This window comes from Lonchura striata, chromosome 13 (assembly GCF_046129695.1).
Source record: "Lonchura striata isolate bLonStr1 chromosome 13, bLonStr1.mat, whole genome shotgun sequence".
Lineage (NCBI taxonomy): Eukaryota > Metazoa > Chordata > Aves > Passeriformes > Estrildidae > Lonchura > Lonchura striata.
Window position 1 is genome coordinate 22,855,921 of NC_134615.1, and position 18,194 is coordinate 22,874,114.

General features: G+C 62.9%; 3 protein-coding genes across 3 annotated transcripts in view; 1 reads left to right on the forward strand and 2 right to left on the reverse strand.

Annotated features, from left to right (window-relative positions):
• Nucleotides 1-511: 511 nt before the first annotated feature.
• Nucleotides 512-4,797, reverse strand: VPS9D1 (VPS9 domain containing 1). The gene is made up of 15 exons (XM_077786238.1): nt 4,681-4,797; nt 3,805-3,877; nt 3,629-3,721; nt 3,379-3,541; nt 3,004-3,115; nt 2,803-2,865; nt 2,601-2,653; nt 2,435-2,522; nt 2,150-2,235; nt 1,600-2,060; nt 1,360-1,489; nt 1,097-1,290; nt 940-1,021; nt 712-816; nt 512-587 (listed from the first exon to the last, which is right to left on the reverse strand). The coding sequence occupies exons 1-15, from the start codon at nt 4,795-4,797 to the stop codon at nt 512-514; spliced, it is 1,896 nt and encodes a 631-aa protein (XP_077642364.1).
• A 134-nt stretch (nt 4,798-4,931) lies between these two features.
• Nucleotides 4,932-12,309, forward strand: ZNF276 (zinc finger protein 276). Its single transcript, XM_021526956.3, has 11 exons — nt 4,932-5,112; nt 6,126-6,444; nt 6,533-6,585; nt 7,168-7,662; nt 8,454-8,532; nt 9,525-9,605; nt 9,906-10,016; nt 10,091-10,166; nt 10,529-10,646; nt 10,838-10,937; nt 11,532-12,309. Exons 1-11 carry the CDS (start codon nt 4,932-4,934, stop codon nt 11,815-11,817), a joined length of 1,899 nt encoding a protein of 632 aa, XP_021382631.2. The 3' UTR covers nt 11,818-12,309.
• Nucleotides 12,298-18,194, reverse strand: part of FANCA (FA complementation group A) — a gene marked incomplete at its 5' end in the record, with an annotated part of 36,568 nt that continues 30,671 nt past the window's right edge. The window contains 8 exons of the mRNA XM_031505835.2: nt 12,298-12,498; nt 13,073-13,162; nt 13,706-13,847; nt 14,207-14,282; nt 14,652-14,754; nt 15,921-15,983; nt 17,035-17,176; nt 17,858-17,970. Of these exons, the coding sequence (XP_031361695.2) occupies nt 12,391-12,498; nt 13,073-13,162; nt 13,706-13,847; nt 14,207-14,282; nt 14,652-14,754; nt 15,921-15,983; nt 17,035-17,176; nt 17,858-17,970 (837 nt within the window). The remainder of the gene's footprint in view (nt 12,499-13,072; nt 13,163-13,705; nt 13,848-14,206; nt 14,283-14,651; nt 14,755-15,920; nt 15,984-17,034; nt 17,177-17,857; nt 17,971-18,194) is intronic.

Here is an 18,194-nt window from a genome sequence, read left to right on the forward strand (position 1 = left end):
CACCCCCTCCCGAACCGGTGAGACCCCCCCGCCGAAGCCTCAGCCCCGGAACTCCGCTGCCCCGAGGCCTCCCGGTACCAGTCCTCCCGGTGTCATTCGCCGGCCCTGGTTTCCCCCGGTTCCCCGCGCCGAGGCCTCCCGGTGCTCCCACCCGGCCCGTGGTTCCGCCCTGGTCCCGGTTCCCCCGCACCTGCCGGTCCCCGGTCCCGGTCCCGGTTCCCCCGTACCCGCCGGTCCCTGGTTCCGGTCCCGGTTCCCCCGCACCTGCCGGTCCCTGGTTCCGCTCTGGCCCCGGTTCCCCCGCACCTGCCGGTCCCCGGTCCCGGTTCCCCCGCCCGCCCCGCTCGCGCTCCGTTCCCGCTCCCCTTCCGCGCGCGCCGGGCCGGCACGCACGCGCCGCCCGTAGCTCCGCCCCCGGGGCGGGGCCGATCCCCGCGCCACAGCGCCCCCCGGCGGGCGGGAGGACCCGCAGCACCTGCCCGGGGCGCGGGGGTCCCGCGGCGCCCCCTCCTCACTGCAGCGACTCCACGTAGGACAGGGCGCTCTGCAGGGACGTCAGGCAGTACCCCTCCTCTCCGATCAGGTACCTGCGCCCACACCCGTGTCACCACCGCGACACCACCACACCCACCGGGCTCAGCCCTGTCCCGGGAGGGTGCGCCGGTGTCCCGAGCCCACGGTGCCTGCATGGCCCCGCACCCCCGCACGTACCCCTCGTGGATGAACTCCTCCAGGGCGGCACACTCGGAGAGCAGCTGCGGCAGCCCCGTCTGCAGCACCACGTAGGACAGGATGGGCAGCAGGTCGTCTGCCCCGCTGCGACAACAGAGGCCATCAGCCACGGCGGCCACAGGGACTGGCACGCCAGCAGCTCACCGCGCAGCTCCGTAGCACCGGCCACAGCAGCCGCCCGTCCCGCTCCGTAGCTCCCGCACTCACATGGCGGCCGCGGCGAGGCTCCGGGCGTCGCGGCTGCCGCAGTACTCCTCGGCACACTCGCAGATGCCGCGCAGGGCCCGCACTGCGGCGCGGGGCGGGCGTCAGGGTGACCGCGGCCGGCCCCGCGCCCCGGCCCCGCGCCCCCCGCGCCGCTCACCGATGCACTCCAACTTCCTGCGGGGACACGTCTCCAGCGGGATGAGGCGCAGGTCCCGCACGGCCGAGGCGTACGCGGGCCGGCCGGCGCCGGGCGGGAAGAGGCGCGACGCCAGCCCCATGTCGGCGGGGCCGGCGTGCCGGTGCCGCTCCATGCTGCGCGCCAGGGCCGCCTCGCGGGGCTGCTGCACGGTCCTGCGGGCACGGAGGTGATGGGGGTGCCGGGAAGGGCTCGGCGGTGCCCTCCGAGGCGGGTCATGGTACCTGTAGAGAGCCAGGAGCGGCGCCCACAGCGGGGGGAAGAAAGCCTCCTCCAGGCACGCCAGGCACTGGTCCTTGCCGGCGGCGGTGCCGAGCCCCTCGAAGGCCAGCAGGGTCAGAGCCAGCAGCCTGTCTGGGAAGGGCGAGGCACGCAGCACGCTGGGACCCCCCCGTCCTGCCCACCCTGTGCCCCGGGGTGCAGGAGAGCCCCCCGCCCGCCCGCAGCCCCTCGCTGTCCCTCACCGATGGCGTTGTGGATGTCCCTCACGACGCCCTTCAGCAGCTCCGGCAGCGCCGCGTCCTGTGCGGAGCTGGCCGGGGGCTCTGCGGGGGCCCAGCCCTCGGGGGACGCCAGGAACCGCTCCAGGTCCTCGAAGGAGCTCTCCCGGGGGGTCTCGGGGGGCTCGGTGGGTCCCGGGGCGCCGCCGTCGGCCAGGGGCGTGCTGGAGCGGCTGTGGCGCAGCGCGGCCGGGCCGTGCTCGGGCACCGAGAACATGCAGTGCAGGCTGCGGGACGCCCGGAGCCGGCGGCCCCCCGGCTCGGGGGGCAGCGAGGAGCCCCCCGCGTCCAGCGACAGGAAGGACAGACCCGAGGGGGAGGCAGGGGAGGCGTCGGCGGGGCCGCGGCTGACGGCCGGGTAGAGCCGGGCGTACACCGCACACTGCAGCCGCCGCAGCAGCTGCGTGATGGGGTGCTCGGGGCAGCTGTGGGCAGAGCGATGGGGTGGGCAGGGGGCACCGGCAGCAGCTGCAGCCCCCTCGCTCTGGCAGGGCCGTGCCCAGCCCAGCAGTACCTCAGGAGGCAGGAGAAGAGCCCCGACACCACTGAGAGATCCGCCGGGCTCCGCTTCAGCTGCGCCTTCCACTGCTTTGGCCAGTCCTGGGGAGTGTCCAGGGCTGGTCATGGGGATGGCACAGTCTCCTGCCCTGTGACACAGCCTCCTGCCCCATGGCACAGCCTCCTGCCCTCAGTCACAGCCTCCTGCCCCATGGCACAGCCTGCTGCCCTCTGTCACAGCCTCCAGCCCCATGGCACAGCCTCCAGCCCTGCCAGCAGCCCCTGGCACACACTCACTCACATGGTCCTGCTCATACTCGAGGATGGCAGCATAGAGTGCCCGCTGCTCCTGCTCCTCGGGCGTGAGGGCCACGCTGCTGGAGAACCTCCTGGGGACAGCCCGGGCCATGAGGGCACTGCTGGGTGTCCCCAGAGCCCAGGGTCCCTGCGGTGACAGCCCCACTCACCGGTTGGCCGCCTCCTGCAGCCGCAGCCGCCGCTCTTCCATCTTGCGCTGCAGCTGGGCCGGGCACAGTTAAGGGTGCAGAGCCACCACCGTGCTCACCCACTGCCCTCTGCCCTCCCCCATCCCCCAGCTGGGACCCCAAAGGCCTGTGTGGGGTGGGTGACACCCAGGCCAGGGTGGAGCAATCCCACTGGGAAGGATACAGTCTCCTCCCGGGCCTTGGCGATCACCAGGTTCTCCATCATCTGCCGCTGCAGGGACAGCGTCTGCGGAGCAGGAGGGCATTTGGGAACATCACCCACACCCCACGGCCACCAGTGGGGAGGGGGGCTCCCCCAGGGACCCTCTCCCTGCCTGGCTGCCGGCTCTGCCCAGCTCCCAGCTCCTCCCCAGCCCGCACTTGCCAGGGATGTTTTCTGCACGGCCTGGCTCGGGTTCAGCCGCGCCACTCGCGCCTCGTAGGCCGCCTTCAGCTTCTGGTTCTGCAGGGAGGCCTCCTCCAGCGGGGTCAGCTCCCTGCAGGAACGGCCTCAGCACTCGCCACAGGGCACAGGACACGTGCCAGGACCACATCCTGCTCCGTGACTCCCCAGGCGGGCGCGGGGCCACCGCCAGTCCTTGTATCCCAAACCCTCGTGTTTGAACCCCCCATGTCCTACTCGCTGTGTTTGAGCCCCCCACGTCCCAACGCCTGTATCCCAGCCCACAGCAGCCCCCCATGCTCCGCCAGGCTCTGTTCCAGCCCCATTGTCCCAGCTCCGGGTCCAAGCCCCCCGTACTTCCGTGCGCTCTGTGCCTCAGCGATCTGCAGCTTCTGGAAGATCTCCGGGGGCAGGAACGGCGAGAGCTTCCCCCCCTCGTCCGAGCAGACGCGGCGGTGCCGGGGCAGGGGCGCGGGGCCCCCGCCCCGCTCCTGTGCAGCCGCTTTCACCTGGGCTTTCCCTGGGCAGGGGGCAGGACAGGCCGGCTGTGCCTCACCCCTGCGTGGGCACCCGGCTGCCCAGCACGGGACCCCCACCCCTCACTCACCCAGCGCCGCTGCGATGGATTTGACCCTCTCCAGGCACTGCTCCGCCAGCTTCAGCAGTTTCGGGGTGTCAGGGGTGACCCCCTCGCTGCTCTCTGCGGGGAGGCTGTGTTGAGGGCACTGCAGGGCTTCCCCCGACCGCCCGGGTTCGGCGGGGGGACACGGGGTCCTGCCTCACCTGTCCCTGCCGCCTCCTCCTGCAGGGCCTGGGCGATGAGGGTGATGCTCTTCAGGTACTCCACGTACGCCTCCTGCCAAGGTGGGGGCTGAGCGGGGACCCCGGGAACCCCCCGGCCTCGGGGGATCGCAGCTCCGGCTCCCAGTGGGAGACGCGGGGAGTTCCGGGGATGCGGCGTAGCCCAGGGGTGCCGGCTCAGACCGGGGAAGCTGCCCCGGTGAGCCACGAGTCCGGGGGCATGCCCCGGGATGCAGGATGAGCCCCGGGATGCAGGATGAGCCCCGGCATGCAGGATGAGCCCCGGCATGCAGGATGACCCCAGGGGTGCTGCCCCGCGGCTGGGGGTGAGGCCGGCGGATGAAGCCGAGGGATGCGGGGGGAGCGCAGGGATGCAGGAGGAGGCCGGGGATGCAGTCCGGGGGATGGGGGTTGATGCCGGGGATGCAGGATGAGCTCGGGGGTTGATCCCGGGGATGCAGGATGAGCCCGGGGATGGGGGTTGATCCCGGGGATGCAGGATGAGCCCGGCGGTTGATCCCGGGGATGGGGGTTGATCCCGAGGATGCGGGATGAGCCCGGGGGTTGATCCCGGGGATGGGTGTTGATCCCGGGGATGGGGGTTGATCCCGAGGATGCGGGATGAGCCCGCGGGTTGATCCCGGGGATGCAGGATGAGCCCGGCGGTTGATCCCGGGGATGGGGGTTGAGCCCGGCGGTTGATCCCGGGGATGGGTGTTGATCCCGGGGATGGGGGTTGATCCCGGGGATGCAGGATGAGCCCGGCGGTTGATCCCGGGGATGCAGGATGAGCCCGGCGGTTGATCCCGGGGATGCGGCCGAACGCGGGGGTCCCTCCCCGGCCGTCCCCGCGCTCACCCTGCTCCGGCCGGCGCTGTCCATGCCCAGGGCGCCGCTGGCCGCCCTCATGGCCGCCTGCAGCCCGCGGCCGGCCCGGCCCGGCGCGGGCCCCTCGGCGCCGCCGGGCGCGGCCATGGCCGCGGGCCGGCCGGAACGGCGCGCGGCGGCCGCGGGCCCGCCCGGAGCGCGGCGGGGCGGACCGGGCGCGGCGGTCCCCCCGGCCGGCGGGGGCGCTGCGGGCGGGCGGAGCCGCCGGCCCGGCGGGGACGATGAAGCGCGATCGGCGCGGCCGGTTCCTGGCGGCCCCGGGCGGCCCCCGCGCCCCCGCCGCGCCCCGCCGCGCCCCCGCCGCCGCCGCCCGCGGCTCCGAGCCCGCCGAGCCGCCCGCGGCCGCCGCCGGCGCGCCGGAGGCAGGTGAGGCCCGAGCGCGGGACCGGGGCGGGGGGAGCGGGGCACGGCCGGAGCCGCTGCGGGGCACCGGCGGGACCGGGTGCGGCGGGGCTCCCTCCGTCCCCGTGCCGGGGCTCGGTGCCGAGCGGGCGGCAGGTCGCGATTCGCCCGTTTGTTGTGGAGTTTCTTCCCACCCTGAAACACCGGTGCCGGTAACGGCAAGGGAAGGAGGGATTCGGTACGCGGGGAGGGAGAGCGGGGGAACCTCCCGCTATCTCGGGGTGCTCGGCCGCTGGCCGCTCCGGTTTGGCGGAGACCGGGACTCTCTCTCCATCACGGTTTGAGCGTGGTCGGGACCCTCCCGCCATCCCGGTTTGCGGTTTGGGGTGGCTGATACCGGGTGTGTTGCCGCTGGGGCAGGAGATAAGCGGCATCTCCAACGGCTCCGGTGGGTGCCGGGACACCGGCGCTGCCCCGGGACGCCGGGTGGCACACGGGGCGCGCACGAACGGGGGGTTCAGCCCCCCGGGACCGTCCGCCGGGAGGTGCTGCCCCGTCGCACCGCTGTCGCCACCCCCGCGGGGTGCGGCGAGACCCCCGTTGGTCCCGCTGCCACCCCGGGGTCCGCGGCACAGCTGGGCTGGTCAGACCGGGAGGAGGCGGTGCTCGGGGCTCCCGTTACACCTGGGCCGAGCGGGGGATGGAGATTATCCCCCAGCGCGGGGATGCCGCGGGTGACACTGCCCGGTGACACCGCTCCCTGCTGAGGGATGGCATGGCCAGCACTGGGGCAGCCAAGGGACGCAGTGCCAGCTGGAAATTGTCGGGAGCTAAACACCGGGGGATGAGCTGCTGAAACCGGGGGAAAGCGTTGGCAGAGTCCCGGGACCCCCGGAGTGCAGGGGAGGCTCTGCTGCTGGGACAGCGGGGCCAGAAGGGCTGATTTGGGCTCTTTTCCTGCCTGGATGTGCCGTGCCTTGCTGGAGGCAGGGCTCAGGAGGCAGCCGGGATGAAGGGGAGGGGAACACCTTTGGGTGCCCCGGAGTCATTCCTCAGCAGCCGCGTTTGCTCCTCCCGGGCAGGGATCGGCAGGACCCTGAGCAGCGGCTACTGCCGCCTGTGCCACGGCAAGTTCTCCTCGCGGAGCCTTCGCAATGCCTTCGGCAAGGTGCCGGTGCTGGGGGAGAGCTCGGAGAAGCAGCGCCGCGTGGACCAGGTGTTCTTCACCGACTTCCAGCGGCTGCTGGGCGTGGCGGTGCGGCAGGACCCCGCGCTGCCACAGTTCGTCTGCAAGAAATGCCATGCCCAGTTCTACAAGTGCCGCAGCGTCCTCCGCACCTTCATCCAGCGGGTGAACGCCTCGCCCACGGGCCGCGCCAAGTCCAAAGGAAAGTACGTGGCCTTCCTCGCCCCCCGGCAGCGGCGCCGCGTGGTCCCTCCGCCACGCCCGAATCCCACTGTGCCGCTCTGCTTTTTGCAGGAGCAGCGGGGTCCAGGCGCAGCCGGGTATGGAAGGAGGTGCCTCCTGCCTGGGTGAGTGCCCACTGCCCTTTTCCTTTTCCAGCGCAGGGCTGGGGTTGATGGGTGGTGAGAAATGACCACGTCCGGGGGGTGACGCTGCTGGTTAAGGTTCTCCTTCCTCTCTCTGGCTGCCCGGGAGTATCCCCACCTTCCTGAGCTGGGCCAAGCGGGCAGAGGCTCACCTGGGGGTCGGAAGAGCAGGCAGAGCAGATTTGGGTTGCAGTGCTAGACCTGTCCCAGCTGATGTTGGACACTGGGGACAATTGGAAATACCCTTTCAGCTGGGAATGATGGCGGGAGGTGGTGGAGCCACCGTCCCTGGAGGTGTTTAGGGAAAGACCAGACGTGGGACTCAGTGCTCCGGTCTGGCTGGCAGGGTGGTGGTTTTTGGTTGGACTCGGTGATCTCAGAGATCATTTCCAGCCTCAGTGGCCCTGTGATCCTGGCAGGCGCCGGCACTGCCCCGGTGCAGCCCTTTGGGGTGGCTCCCACCTGCCTCGCGGGGCAGCCCCGGGGGGGAGCAGACCCACGTCCCTGTCCCCTCCGTGTGCCCCCCGTGCCCAGGCCTGACCGCGCTGCCTCTCCCCCGGGCAGTTGACCTGATCACGTCCAGCCCGCAGTGCCTGCGCAGCCTGGTGACGTGGGCGCACGCGCACGCCGGGAGCTGCGCCTCGGTGCCGGGGCTGCGCAGCGTGCTCTCCTCCGAGTACTGCGGCATCATCCGCGCCGTCTGGGGCTGCGGCGACGGCCACGACTACGTCATGGACACGGACTCGGACTGCAGCTCCGTGCTGCTCGACAACGCCTTGTCCGTCAAGCGGGAGTGGAGCAAGGGCTCGGTGCAGCAGCAGCGCTTGACTGACAACGGGGCCGGGGCAGACAGTGCCGAGGCTGTCCCTGCTCCCAAAGCCCAGCGTGCTCCGGTGAGGACGGCTCCGTGCCAGCAGCCCGCCGGCAAAGGGACCGCGGCGAGCGTGGAGAACGAGGCGCCGCAGGACAGGGACCCGTCTGCCTCGCAGCTGGACGGCGCAGCCTCCGTCCGGGAGCAGGCCCTGCCGCAGCCCACCTCCCCTCTGAGCACTGCCACACGTAAGGGATTTGCTTCCTGATCTCTGTCCCGGCCTCGGGGGAAGGACAGGGAGCTGGAGAGGTGGCCCAGGGAGCGACAAGGGGCTGGGCCCTGTCCTTGGAGACTGCTGTTCCTCAAGGAGGGTGCAGATCCTTCTGGGAAGTGCTCAGAGATTGGCCTCTGGTTGAGGAGGAGGACGCTGAGCCATGCAGAAGGGACAGGGGAACACGGGGTCATACTCCCGGCCCTGTGTGCTGTTCCCCTTCTGATGGAGGGGAGACCCTGCTGCCAGGCTCTCCCTGGGGGTATGGAATGGTCAGTGGTTCCTCAGCCCCATATTTCCAGATGTTTCTTTCATCTCAACCCTGAAGCTGGGTTTCCCTGCTGCGCATCAGCTGATGCTGAATCCCAGGGGGCCCTTCTGCCCCTAAAGGAAAACTGCTGAGTGGGTGTGGGCTGGGTGCACTGCCCCAAACACCACTTCCAGAAGCGAGGAATTAACACCCATTTTATGTTTCAGAAGTGGGGTTGTGTTTAGTTCCAGCACCCACAGGAGGTGTGTGCTGCTGGACACGAGAATGGCAGCTGGGACTTTCCTGGGGACAATTCTTTCAGTTCCAGGTGTCACAGGAGGAACCAAAAGCTGCTCCTGGGAGCTGCAGGGCCAGGGTGGAGCACGGGGAGAGCCGTTCCTGGGCAGAGGGGACAGTTTGGTTCAAACAATCATGTTCGCCACGGTGTGACCACGCAAGCGCAGCCGCGGCTCTGCTGCTTTTCCTTGTAACGCACCGTGTTCTCCTTCATTCCCTAGGACAGTTGAGTGGGAAGCAGGTTCTGTCTGCAACGTCGGATGAGCGGGTAAAAGACGAGTTCAGTGACCTTTCTGAGGGGTGAGAGAAGAGTGGGTTTAAAATAGCCTAAATGTCTTCTTTGCCAGCGGGAACTCCCCAGCCCGGAGAGCTCTTCCTCCACCAGCGCCGGGGGCTCAGAGCGGCGGCTCTGCTGCAGCGTCACGGAGCTCATGGCACTGAGGCTCTGAGCTCCCTCCTCTGCTCTGGGGGGTTTGCACACACGTGTGCTCCGTGTCTGTGGGCTGCTCCCAGCAATCCTGGCCCCGTTCTGTCCCCTCTCTGCTGGGGAAGGAGCTGTGCCGGGAGCTCCGGACGGTTCCCTCCGCGGCTGGAGCTGCGGGAGAGCAGTGGGAGTGGGAATGCAGGCACGGGGTGGCTCCCATTTGTTCCTGGAGAGAGCCTTTAACTGGGAAATGGAAGAGGGAGGGACCTGGCAGCCTTTGTGAGCAAGGATTTGGCTCAGTCCAACACAGGTGTTTGGAATACACGAATAAAGGGCCAAGTGCAGAGTGACCCCAGTGTCAGCTGAGCCTGTCAGCTGTCACATTGAAAGGGCTGCAACGATTTATTGCCTATTTCCTGTCTTCAGGAATTAATTTTCTTTTTATATGGCTTCAGGCCTAAAAGGAGGAAAAAGAAAAATCCAAACGTGGCTGTTACATTTGAGGGAATACAGAACGACCTACAGCTTCATTAACCTGCACCAGACAGTTATGTGACATTCCTGCTCCACAAAATTCTTTTGCCCAGTAGAGGAAGCAGCAGCCACATCCCTCACCCATGAATAGAGCCTTTCAGTAACAGCCGCTTTTTTGTTCTCCTGACAGTGGTTTGATTATTCTTGCAGAGATTGAGCCCTAAAAGGACCTGGTTTGGGTCTTTGCTGCGTTCACCGGCGCTGTGTTTGCTGGGGAGAGGACGGGGAGGAGGACACGTGCCGTGGGGGAGATGGATGTGCTGGGAATGGGGAGCTGCTGGTGCCGAGGGCCAGCCCGAGGTCACGTTGGTAAAGGGCAGCTTCTGTCTCTCAGGGACTTCTTGAGCGACGACGAAAGCGAGAAGAGAAACGTGCAATCCTCAGACGACTCCTTCGAGCCTTACCCCGAGAGGAAGTAAGGGGCTGGGGGGTGGCTGGGGGGCTGGTGCCCACCCCTGTGGGGCTGACATGTCTTTCCTTAGGCTCTGTTCTCTACACATTCCTGCCTGGGGGTCACAGAGATGGCCCCAAGGCCCCCACTGGGTTAAACTGGGCCCTCATCCCCAGCCTGGCACAGCCACAGTGGGCTCGTGTACCTGGGGCTGTGTGTGCTCCTGCTGTGCCAGGTCACAGGCAGGGGTAACAGCTGGGGACACTTTGGTGGGTCTAAAACCAAGATCAAGTCTTAAACCACTCTCCTGGTTCTTTCTTGGAGGGTTTCTGGCAAGAAAAGCGACAGTAAAGAAGCAAAGAAGGCAGAAGAGCCCAAAATAAGGAAGAAGCCAGGTCCTAAGCCAGGCTGGAAAAAAAAAATCAAATGTGAACGGTAAGGAGGGTCTGTCAGGGCTGGGCTGGGCTGCAGCCCCGCACCCACAGCACCTCACACACCTCTGCTTGCAGGGAGGAGCTGCCCACCATCTACAAGTGTCCTTACCAGGGCTGCACCGCTGTCTACAGAGGGGCTGATGGCATGAAGGTGAGCTCAGGCTCTGCTGCTGTCCCACGCTGGCTCCCAGTACTCTGGAGCCACTTCCATGTCAGCAGAGGATCCCTGATGGGTTTAATTCCTCACCCTGCTCTGCTTTTAGTGAGCTACTAAAAGCAGCCTGCTGGGAGTCCTGGCCTTTTCCAACCTGCTCTGGCTCTCCCTGTTTCTCCTGTCCTGGAAGCCTGCCACTGGCTCACAGCAGCCCTTGGAGCAGGCTCCAGCGTGTCCAGCTGCAGCCCCTGCTGCCAGGGCTGGATTGGGACGCAAATCCTGGTTTTGCACGTGGTGTTCTCGGTGTTGGGGGATCCAGGTTGTTGTTCCCTGTCAGAAGCTCTGTCCTTGCTTTGCAGAAACACATCAAAGAGCACCACGAGGAGATGCGGGAGAGGCCCTGCCCTCACCCTGGCTGCAACAAGGTGTTCATGATCGACCGGTACCTGCAGCGGCACGTCAAGCTCATCCACACGGGTGAGTGCCAGCGGCGGCGGGGCACGGGTGCCCGGAGCCTGTGGCTCCCTGTCCAGAGGCTACGGGGGAAGGGGGACGGGGCTCCCTGTGGGCGTGGGACGTGGGGCTCAGGCTGCCACAGGGAGCGTGGGCGGGTGCAGGGCACACCCCAGGAGCCGGGCAGAGCCGTGACCGCCCCGTTTCCGTGGCAGAGGTACGCAACTACATCTGTGACGAGTGCGGGCAGACCTTCAAACAGCGCAAGCACCTCTCGGTCCATCAGATGCGGCACTCGGGAGCGAAGCCCCTGCAGTAAGTGACGCCAGGGGATCAGAGGGGTCAGTCACTGACCCTGGCACACTAATTCTGGGATGCAAACCCGGCCTGGAGCTGGCTGGATCACTTGAAATGGAATGGATGAGGACAGGGTCATGGAGCACCTCTGCTATGAGGAAAGGCTCAGAGTGCTGGGTGTGTTCAGGCTGGAGATGATTCCAGGAACACCTTAAAGCCCCTCGCAGGGCCTAAAGGGGCTCCAGGAGAGCTGGAGAGGGATATGAGACAAGGTCTTGGTGTAACAGGACACGGGAGAATGGCTTCCCACTGCTGAAGGGCGGGGTTAAATGGGATATAGGAAAGTCACTCTTTCCTGTGAGGATGGTGAGGCCCTGGCACAAGGTGTGGAGTCATACCTGGAAATGTCCAAGGCCAGGATGCACGAGGCTTGGAGCAGCCTGGGATAGTGGAAGGTGTCCCTGCCCACGGCAGAGGGTGGGGTGGGATGTGCTTTAAGGTCCCTCCCAACCCAAACCAGCCCAGGATTCCGTGTCAATGAACGTCCATTCCCAGCGCCCGCTGCAGCCCCGGCGCTGCTCGTGGCTGGTGCTGAGCCCCTTTGCCCGGCAGGTGTGAGATCTGTGGGTTCCAGTGCCGCCAGCGCGCCTCCCTCAAGTACCACATGACCAAACACAAAGCCGAGGCCGAGCTGGAGTTCGCCTGCGACCAGTGCGGGAAGCGCTTCGAGAAGGCCCATAACCTCAACGTCCACATGTCCATGGTGCACCCTCTGACCCAGACTCAGGACAAAGCCAAGCTGCTGGAGCCAGAGCCCATCCTGCTCCTCACTGCTTCAGGGACTGCCGAAGGCCAGGAGGTGAAGCCAGAAGTGACTGCGGAGCCCGAGCCCACCTGAGGGGCCGGGGACACGTGCCCAGCCCAGCCCCGTAGAAGCCGTTCCGGCACTGGAGATTTTTAATCTACGTTTTAGTCTCCCAAAGAACTCCGTGGAATTAGCTTCAGCTCGCTCCGAAAAGGCTTGTTGTCATGCAGTGATTTCCATGCTCTCGTCTGATTCAGCAGTGTTGTACTAAGAGTGTCTAATCCCAGGGGCAGGGACGTTGGCAGCGCCCCTCCGTGTCCCCAGCCCCACGCACACGTCCTAGAAACCACGTTGGCCACATCTGTTCCCTGCCTGCACAGAGGTGCCCCCAGGGGCTCAAGGGGGACAGAGGACAGTGGGACAACTTTAGGGAGACATTTTGTTTTGGAAAAGAAGGAAAAAAAAAATAACAACAACAACATAATTATGAGTCCCAAAGCAAGTCTAAACGGAAAATTTGTAACCTACTTTTTATTGTAACAAGAGCTTCATGGTTATGCTTGTAATAAATTATTTACAAAGTAATTTGAAAAAAAAAAATGGCCCAGGTGAGAAAGGTGGCTCCTTGTGTTAGGTGTAAGTGAGGTGTTGGGCTGAGTCCATTCCTCAGAACAGGTCCAGCTCTTCCTCCAGCTCCACGTCCGCAGCGGGCCGTGAGAAGTGCAGAAGGGTGGCTCCCAGCTCTGGGTCGAGTTCTTCACAGGCACTGAGGAGCTGGGCAGAGGGCAGGGAGCCAGTTTAAATCTGCTCCTGCTTCCCCAAAGCCAGTTCCAGCAACACCGGGGCATTTTGCTGCCTTCTCAGCCAAGCACAGGCAGAGGAGGGAGAAACTTCCACTCTGCCCGTGGCTGTGCTTGACAATTCCCTCGGACCGAGTGGGAACGGCCACACGAGGGCAGGGTAGGATGTGCTGGGAACGGTGGAGGATGTGGCACGGCTGAGCACCAGGTGTCCCCCTGCTCCCAGGTGAGTTAGAGCAGCACAGAGCATCCCCAGGTGAGTTTAGAGCAGCATGGGGCATCCCCAGGTGAGTTAGAGCAGCACGGGGCATCCCCAGGTGAGTTAGAGCAGCACGGGGCATCCCCAGGTGAGTTGGGAAGCATGGAGCATCCCCAGGTGGGTTAGAGCAGCACAGAGCTGCATCCTCAGGGGGGTCAGGGAAGCACGGAGCATCCCCAGGGGGGTCAGGAAGCACGGGGCTTGGCACAGGTAGGGGATCAGTGCCCGAGGGAGCCCCAGCAGCACTCCCAGCTCACACGCCGGGACAGAAGGGGAGCACTGCACCTACCAGCTGTGTGTTCCCAAGGCTCTGGGCAGGGCAGTGTGGGATGGCTCCCAGCAGGAACTGCCGGGCTGCAGAGATCAGCTCCAAGGGATCCTGCACGACACGGGAGAGACACGGCCATGGAGGCAAAACTCCACCCTCAGCCCAGTCCCTGCTTAGAAGAGAAGCAGAAGCCACAACGGCACGCCCGAGGCTGTCACAGCTCAGAGGGCAGGGGGCTGTTTGGGTTTGGGAGCAGTTCCTCTCCGCCCCAGGGCATGAGGAACCTGCAGGAGTTCCCTCTGTTCTGCATGGAAGGTGGGAATAAGAGAGATGCTGCAAGTGCTGCTGCAGGGGAAGAGCTAAAGAATAGGATCAGTTACAAGAGGTTTTAAGCTGGAGAGGGGTAGATTTAGACTGGATATTAGGAAGAAATTTTTCTCTGGCACAGGTTGCCCAGAGAAGCTGTGGCTGCCCCTGGACCCCTGGAAGTGTCCAAGGCCAGGTTGGCTGGGACTTGGAACACTCTGGGTTGGTGGAAGGTGTCCCTGCCCAAGGCAGGGGTGGAACAGGATGAGGTTTAAGGTCATTTCCAACCTAAACCATTCTGGGAGTCTATAACAGGAGAAAAAAAAAAAGAGTCCAGGCTTTGCTTACTTGCTCTGTGGGGTGTTGATCAGACTGTGGCAGGACTTCCCCTTCCACAAAGAGCTGGAGCAGCTGGATGTACATCTGGAGTGCCACGCTGAGGAAGCCGGGCTCCCGCTGGAGCAGCTCTGGGTGGAAGCTGGGCCTGAGGCTGGAGGGGTGACACAGGGGCTCTGTTAGCTCTGGGTCCATGGGACACACACAGGCACGAGGCTGCTCTGCCCTGTCTGACTTGAGTCCTATGGCGTGCAAGGCCACCCCAGGAAGCAAAGCTGGTCCAAAAACTTGTGTTTGGAGCACAGGGACACTTCTGGCAAAGCTCTTCAGCAAAAGGTGCAGGGCTCCTCAGACAGCACCGTGCCTGCTGAGGTTCTGTCCTGCACGGCTCAGAGAGAGGTAACTGTGCTCACCTGCAGGCCAGCAGTGCTGTTACCTGCATGCCAGCTGCTGTGGGTGCCAGGCAGCACCCACATGCCCCCCGTGCTCCCTCCCAGCCCGGCAGGGGGGTACCTGAAGAAGGCCAGGGGCAGGAGCCGGGTGTGCCGCTGCGAGGCCGCGCTGCGCAGGACACGGCCCTTCCCAGGGTCTGCAAGGACAGGGAGAAGCACTGAGCACCTTCAGAGGGCCTCACCTCGCCTTTCCTGCTTCTGGGGCTGCACAGGGGCTGCACACTTTCCTTCCAGGCCACAATAAATAAGGATGCTTGGGGGTGGGACCAGCAAAAGAAGCGAGTTGTCCCCTCAGGCTTTCTCTACCAGCAGGGGCAAGACTGAGTTCAGTAATTCCTGATCATCAGCTGGGCCTGCCATGCTCGGGGATAGGAGCAGGATGTTCTCAGCTCTCACACAAGTGTTTTTTGTGCTGCTTCCAAAGGCCCAGCAGCCCCTTCTCACAGGGACACTCCAACCCAAGGGATGGGTCACCCGTCCTTCCAGCCCTTGGGGCCAGGACTCACCTCCCTCTGAATGGAAGAGAAGTGGCCAGGATGTGCCCCTCCCTTCCAGGCACTGCAGGATCTGCTGGGACCATTCCAGAGATGTCTGGAAATCCACTCCTTCCTGGGTGTCAGAAAGGAGAGGTCTTGTTCCTCTTGGGCTGTGGTTGCATTCAAGCAGGAAGGAACCCCCACAAGAGATTGCTAAAGGACCTGAGAATTTACCCCAAGTCTTTCCCCTCACCTGGCAGCCTGGATTCCCCCAGGGGAATTGGGCACCAGAGCAAGGCAGTGTCTTCCTCACTGACCAGGCCACCACAGGGCTCCACTGAGACAGGGGAAAGCTGCACCGTGGAATGGTTTGGGTTGGAAGGGACCTTAAAGATCATCTAAATCCACCCCTCCATCATGGGCAGGGACATCTTCCACTAGACCAGGTTGCTCCAAGCCCTCCAACCTGGATTAACCAGGAGACCACTGCACATCCTTCACCCATCCCGTGGAGCAGCTTCCATCCCCTCTGCCCTTTCTAGTGACAACATGTCCTGGGATTATTGTGGGGTTTCTTTTTTCTTTACTCGTTTCACATGGATTAACCTCTCAGCTCTGTCTGCTCAGGATGTTTCTCTCCTCCCTGGCTCTTCCCCCAGACTCTCCCACGGGCAGACTGAGACCAAATGGTTATTCTTGCCTCGAATCTGCTCCCTGATCCCATCTGTGAGGTGACTCCTCAAATGGCTGCACTTCAAAGCTGAGGTGACAGCAAAGGGACAGAAACAAGCCTTCACAGGCAGCAGGATGCTCAGGGCAGGCAGCTGCTGGAAGCAGCCTGTCATCTTTGCTCCTTCACTAAATAGCATTAAACCATTTGGAAACAAATGTTCCTCCTTCCCGGGCAGCCCTTCTCCCATGAAGTACCACATTCCAGCCTGAGGAAAAACATCAGTCTGACAGATGTGAGAGGCTACACAAAAGCTGAGTGAGACATGAGGTTCCTGCACTACCTGGGAGGTGTAAAGTCTGAACAGGAAACTGGAAATAATAAATCATCCAGGAGGAGAAATAAAAGTAGTGAAAGGGGAGATAATGTCAGTGAGAGGAAAACTCAGGTTTAATCTGATGGGAACAGAAGGGCTTTCAGCAGGCTTGTCTGAGGTGTTGCTGATCCCTTCCTCCTGGCAGAACAAGCTCCCAGCCTTCCCAGTGCTGCTACAAAGCATTTTTGGGCAGCAAACCAAGCTGATCAGACACATCCAGAAGTCGTGAGAATTCCCTTGGGGTTGAACTCACCTTTGGTGCTATTCTGGCTGAGATGAGATCCAGGAGTGAGAAGAACAGCAGAGCAACAAGGAGCTGCAAGGAAAAGAGGCTGCCTGTCATTTGTGCCTGCAGTGGTGACTTGGAACGTGGCCTTTGCAGTTCAGGAAATAAAACATTTCACCAGGTGCATTCCCAGCCTGGCCCTGGATGAACCACAGAGTGCTTCACCTGCTGGGACCCCACTTACCCCCAGCCCTCCCATGCTTCTCATTCCCCCTGGCACCCTCCAGGAATTCTGAGGGGAAAGCTGAGCTATTCCCTATGTGCCAAGTGTACCCAGTGACCCCATTTTCTGACTGGCAGCTTCTGGCTCCAGACCAGCAAAAAGAGTGGAGGAACAATCCCACAGGAAGAGGAGCTGCTGCCCAGAAAAACCCCAGAGTAAACTCGAGGCCCAGGTTCTGCTTCAGCACTGTCACCTGTGTCCCTCTGGCACAGGGACATTCTCCATGCTGAGCTCTGACCCTGGCTCTTCCCTGGAAAATCAACAGCCAGAAGTGCAGGGCAGCAGCCCAGCTTCCTCCTCAGAGCCCCCCAGAGAATTCCCCTTGCACTGAGGTGACCTGCTGAGCCATTTCCTGCACCAGACTTGGGAAAACCCTCAGGAAATCTGTCTCTGGGAATCCCAGCACAACTTCCCAGAGCCCTTAAAATGCCTGCACTGCTGTCTCACAAACTTCCTGCATCTCCTTAACTTTCCAGCCAGGTTGCCAAGCTAAAATCCACAAGGACTGCTGTTGGAGGGAGAGGGAATCCTGGCACACCATGGATGGAGCTCTCCCTCTCTGCAGGGCACTCTCCAGCTTCAGTTTGTAAAGCAGCTGTTGAACAGCCCTCCCAGACTTCACAGGAACCAGAGTCTGAGGTAAAAGTTTAAGCTTGGCACAACTTTGCCTTCAGGATAAGAATTTAGCAACTGGCAAATTACAGCCACGTTTTGCCAACTATCCACCAGCACCACTTCCCAACAGGGATTACCAGGGATGCAGCACTATCTCAGGACAACTTCTCTCAGTTAGAGACCTCCTGTTCCTGGTTTTCAGGTGTAGGGAAGAGCAGAGACACGAAATGCACCCAGCCTTGCCTGCTCTGCATCAGTCCCCAGCCTCTGCAGTGCCTCTGTCCCTCGTCCTCGTGGTGACTGCTGCAGGATGGCACCATGCAGGAAGGCAGCTGAGAGCCAAGGGGGGTCAGACACAGGGAAAGCTGCTCCTGAACAAAGGAACCTGGCAAACACAACAAACAGGTCATGGGTTTGCAGGTCAAAAAAGGGGAAAGTACTGCTGTGAATGAGGAGGAAATCGGGGACTTGGGCAAAGGTGCAAGTTTGTGACTGAGCCAAGAAAATAAATCATTCTCTTCATTGTTTTCCCTGTAGTTGGGTGCTACATGGAGACAGCTGTAAAAAAGCCAAAGCCTAGTAGCAGACGGAAGCATTCTCAAATCTCTTTTATCAGCAGTTGGACAGGCAGTAACTACACTAGAGAAGCATGTGATTATCACCTGCCATAACCTGCAAGGGGATCCTTACATAAATTCCCAGCTTCTGGAGAAAAGCTGCAGGGCACTGACAGTGTGAGCAGAGGTAAAGAAGGAAGCAAGCAGCCAGTGAGCGCTTCAGGAGCCCAGATTCCCCAAATGCAGGGAGCAAAGGGTGTGGCAGCTCCTGGGAATGACTCAAGACCATGCTAAGGCTTTGCTCTGCCTCCTCTGCAGAGACTCCCTTGTCCTCATGGGGAAGCACTCTGACCCACATCACACCTAGGGCCAGACTAAATCATTAGCACGACCCATTTTGAGTTTAGGCCCTCCAGAGGAGTCTGGCTAGAGCTGTCCTGCAAGCCTCAGCCCACGAGAGCATTCCACCCTCCAGGAGAGCAGCTCCCTGCTCCATCCCTCACACACACCTGGTACCTGAGCCATGCCAGCCCCTCAGCCTGTCCAGTTCTTCTGCAAGTGGAGCCCCAAAGAGTCTCTTCCACTGAGAGCAAAGCACTGGCTCCAGCCTCGGCCACCAAAGCTGGGGACAAAGATGGAAACCAGCAGATTAGTAGTGGGGTGCTCAGTGGCTGCAGTCAGGCTCAGCCAGGGACTCAGAGAAAAAAGGGGTTCTTCCCCTCTCCTTAGTGAAAAAGCCCAAGTTGTACGTGCACACATCAGAAACGGCAGAAATTTCACATCCTGCAAATGCAGAGGGTCAGTTGTGACCATGCTCACAGCAAGGGCCCTGGGACTCCCCTGGCA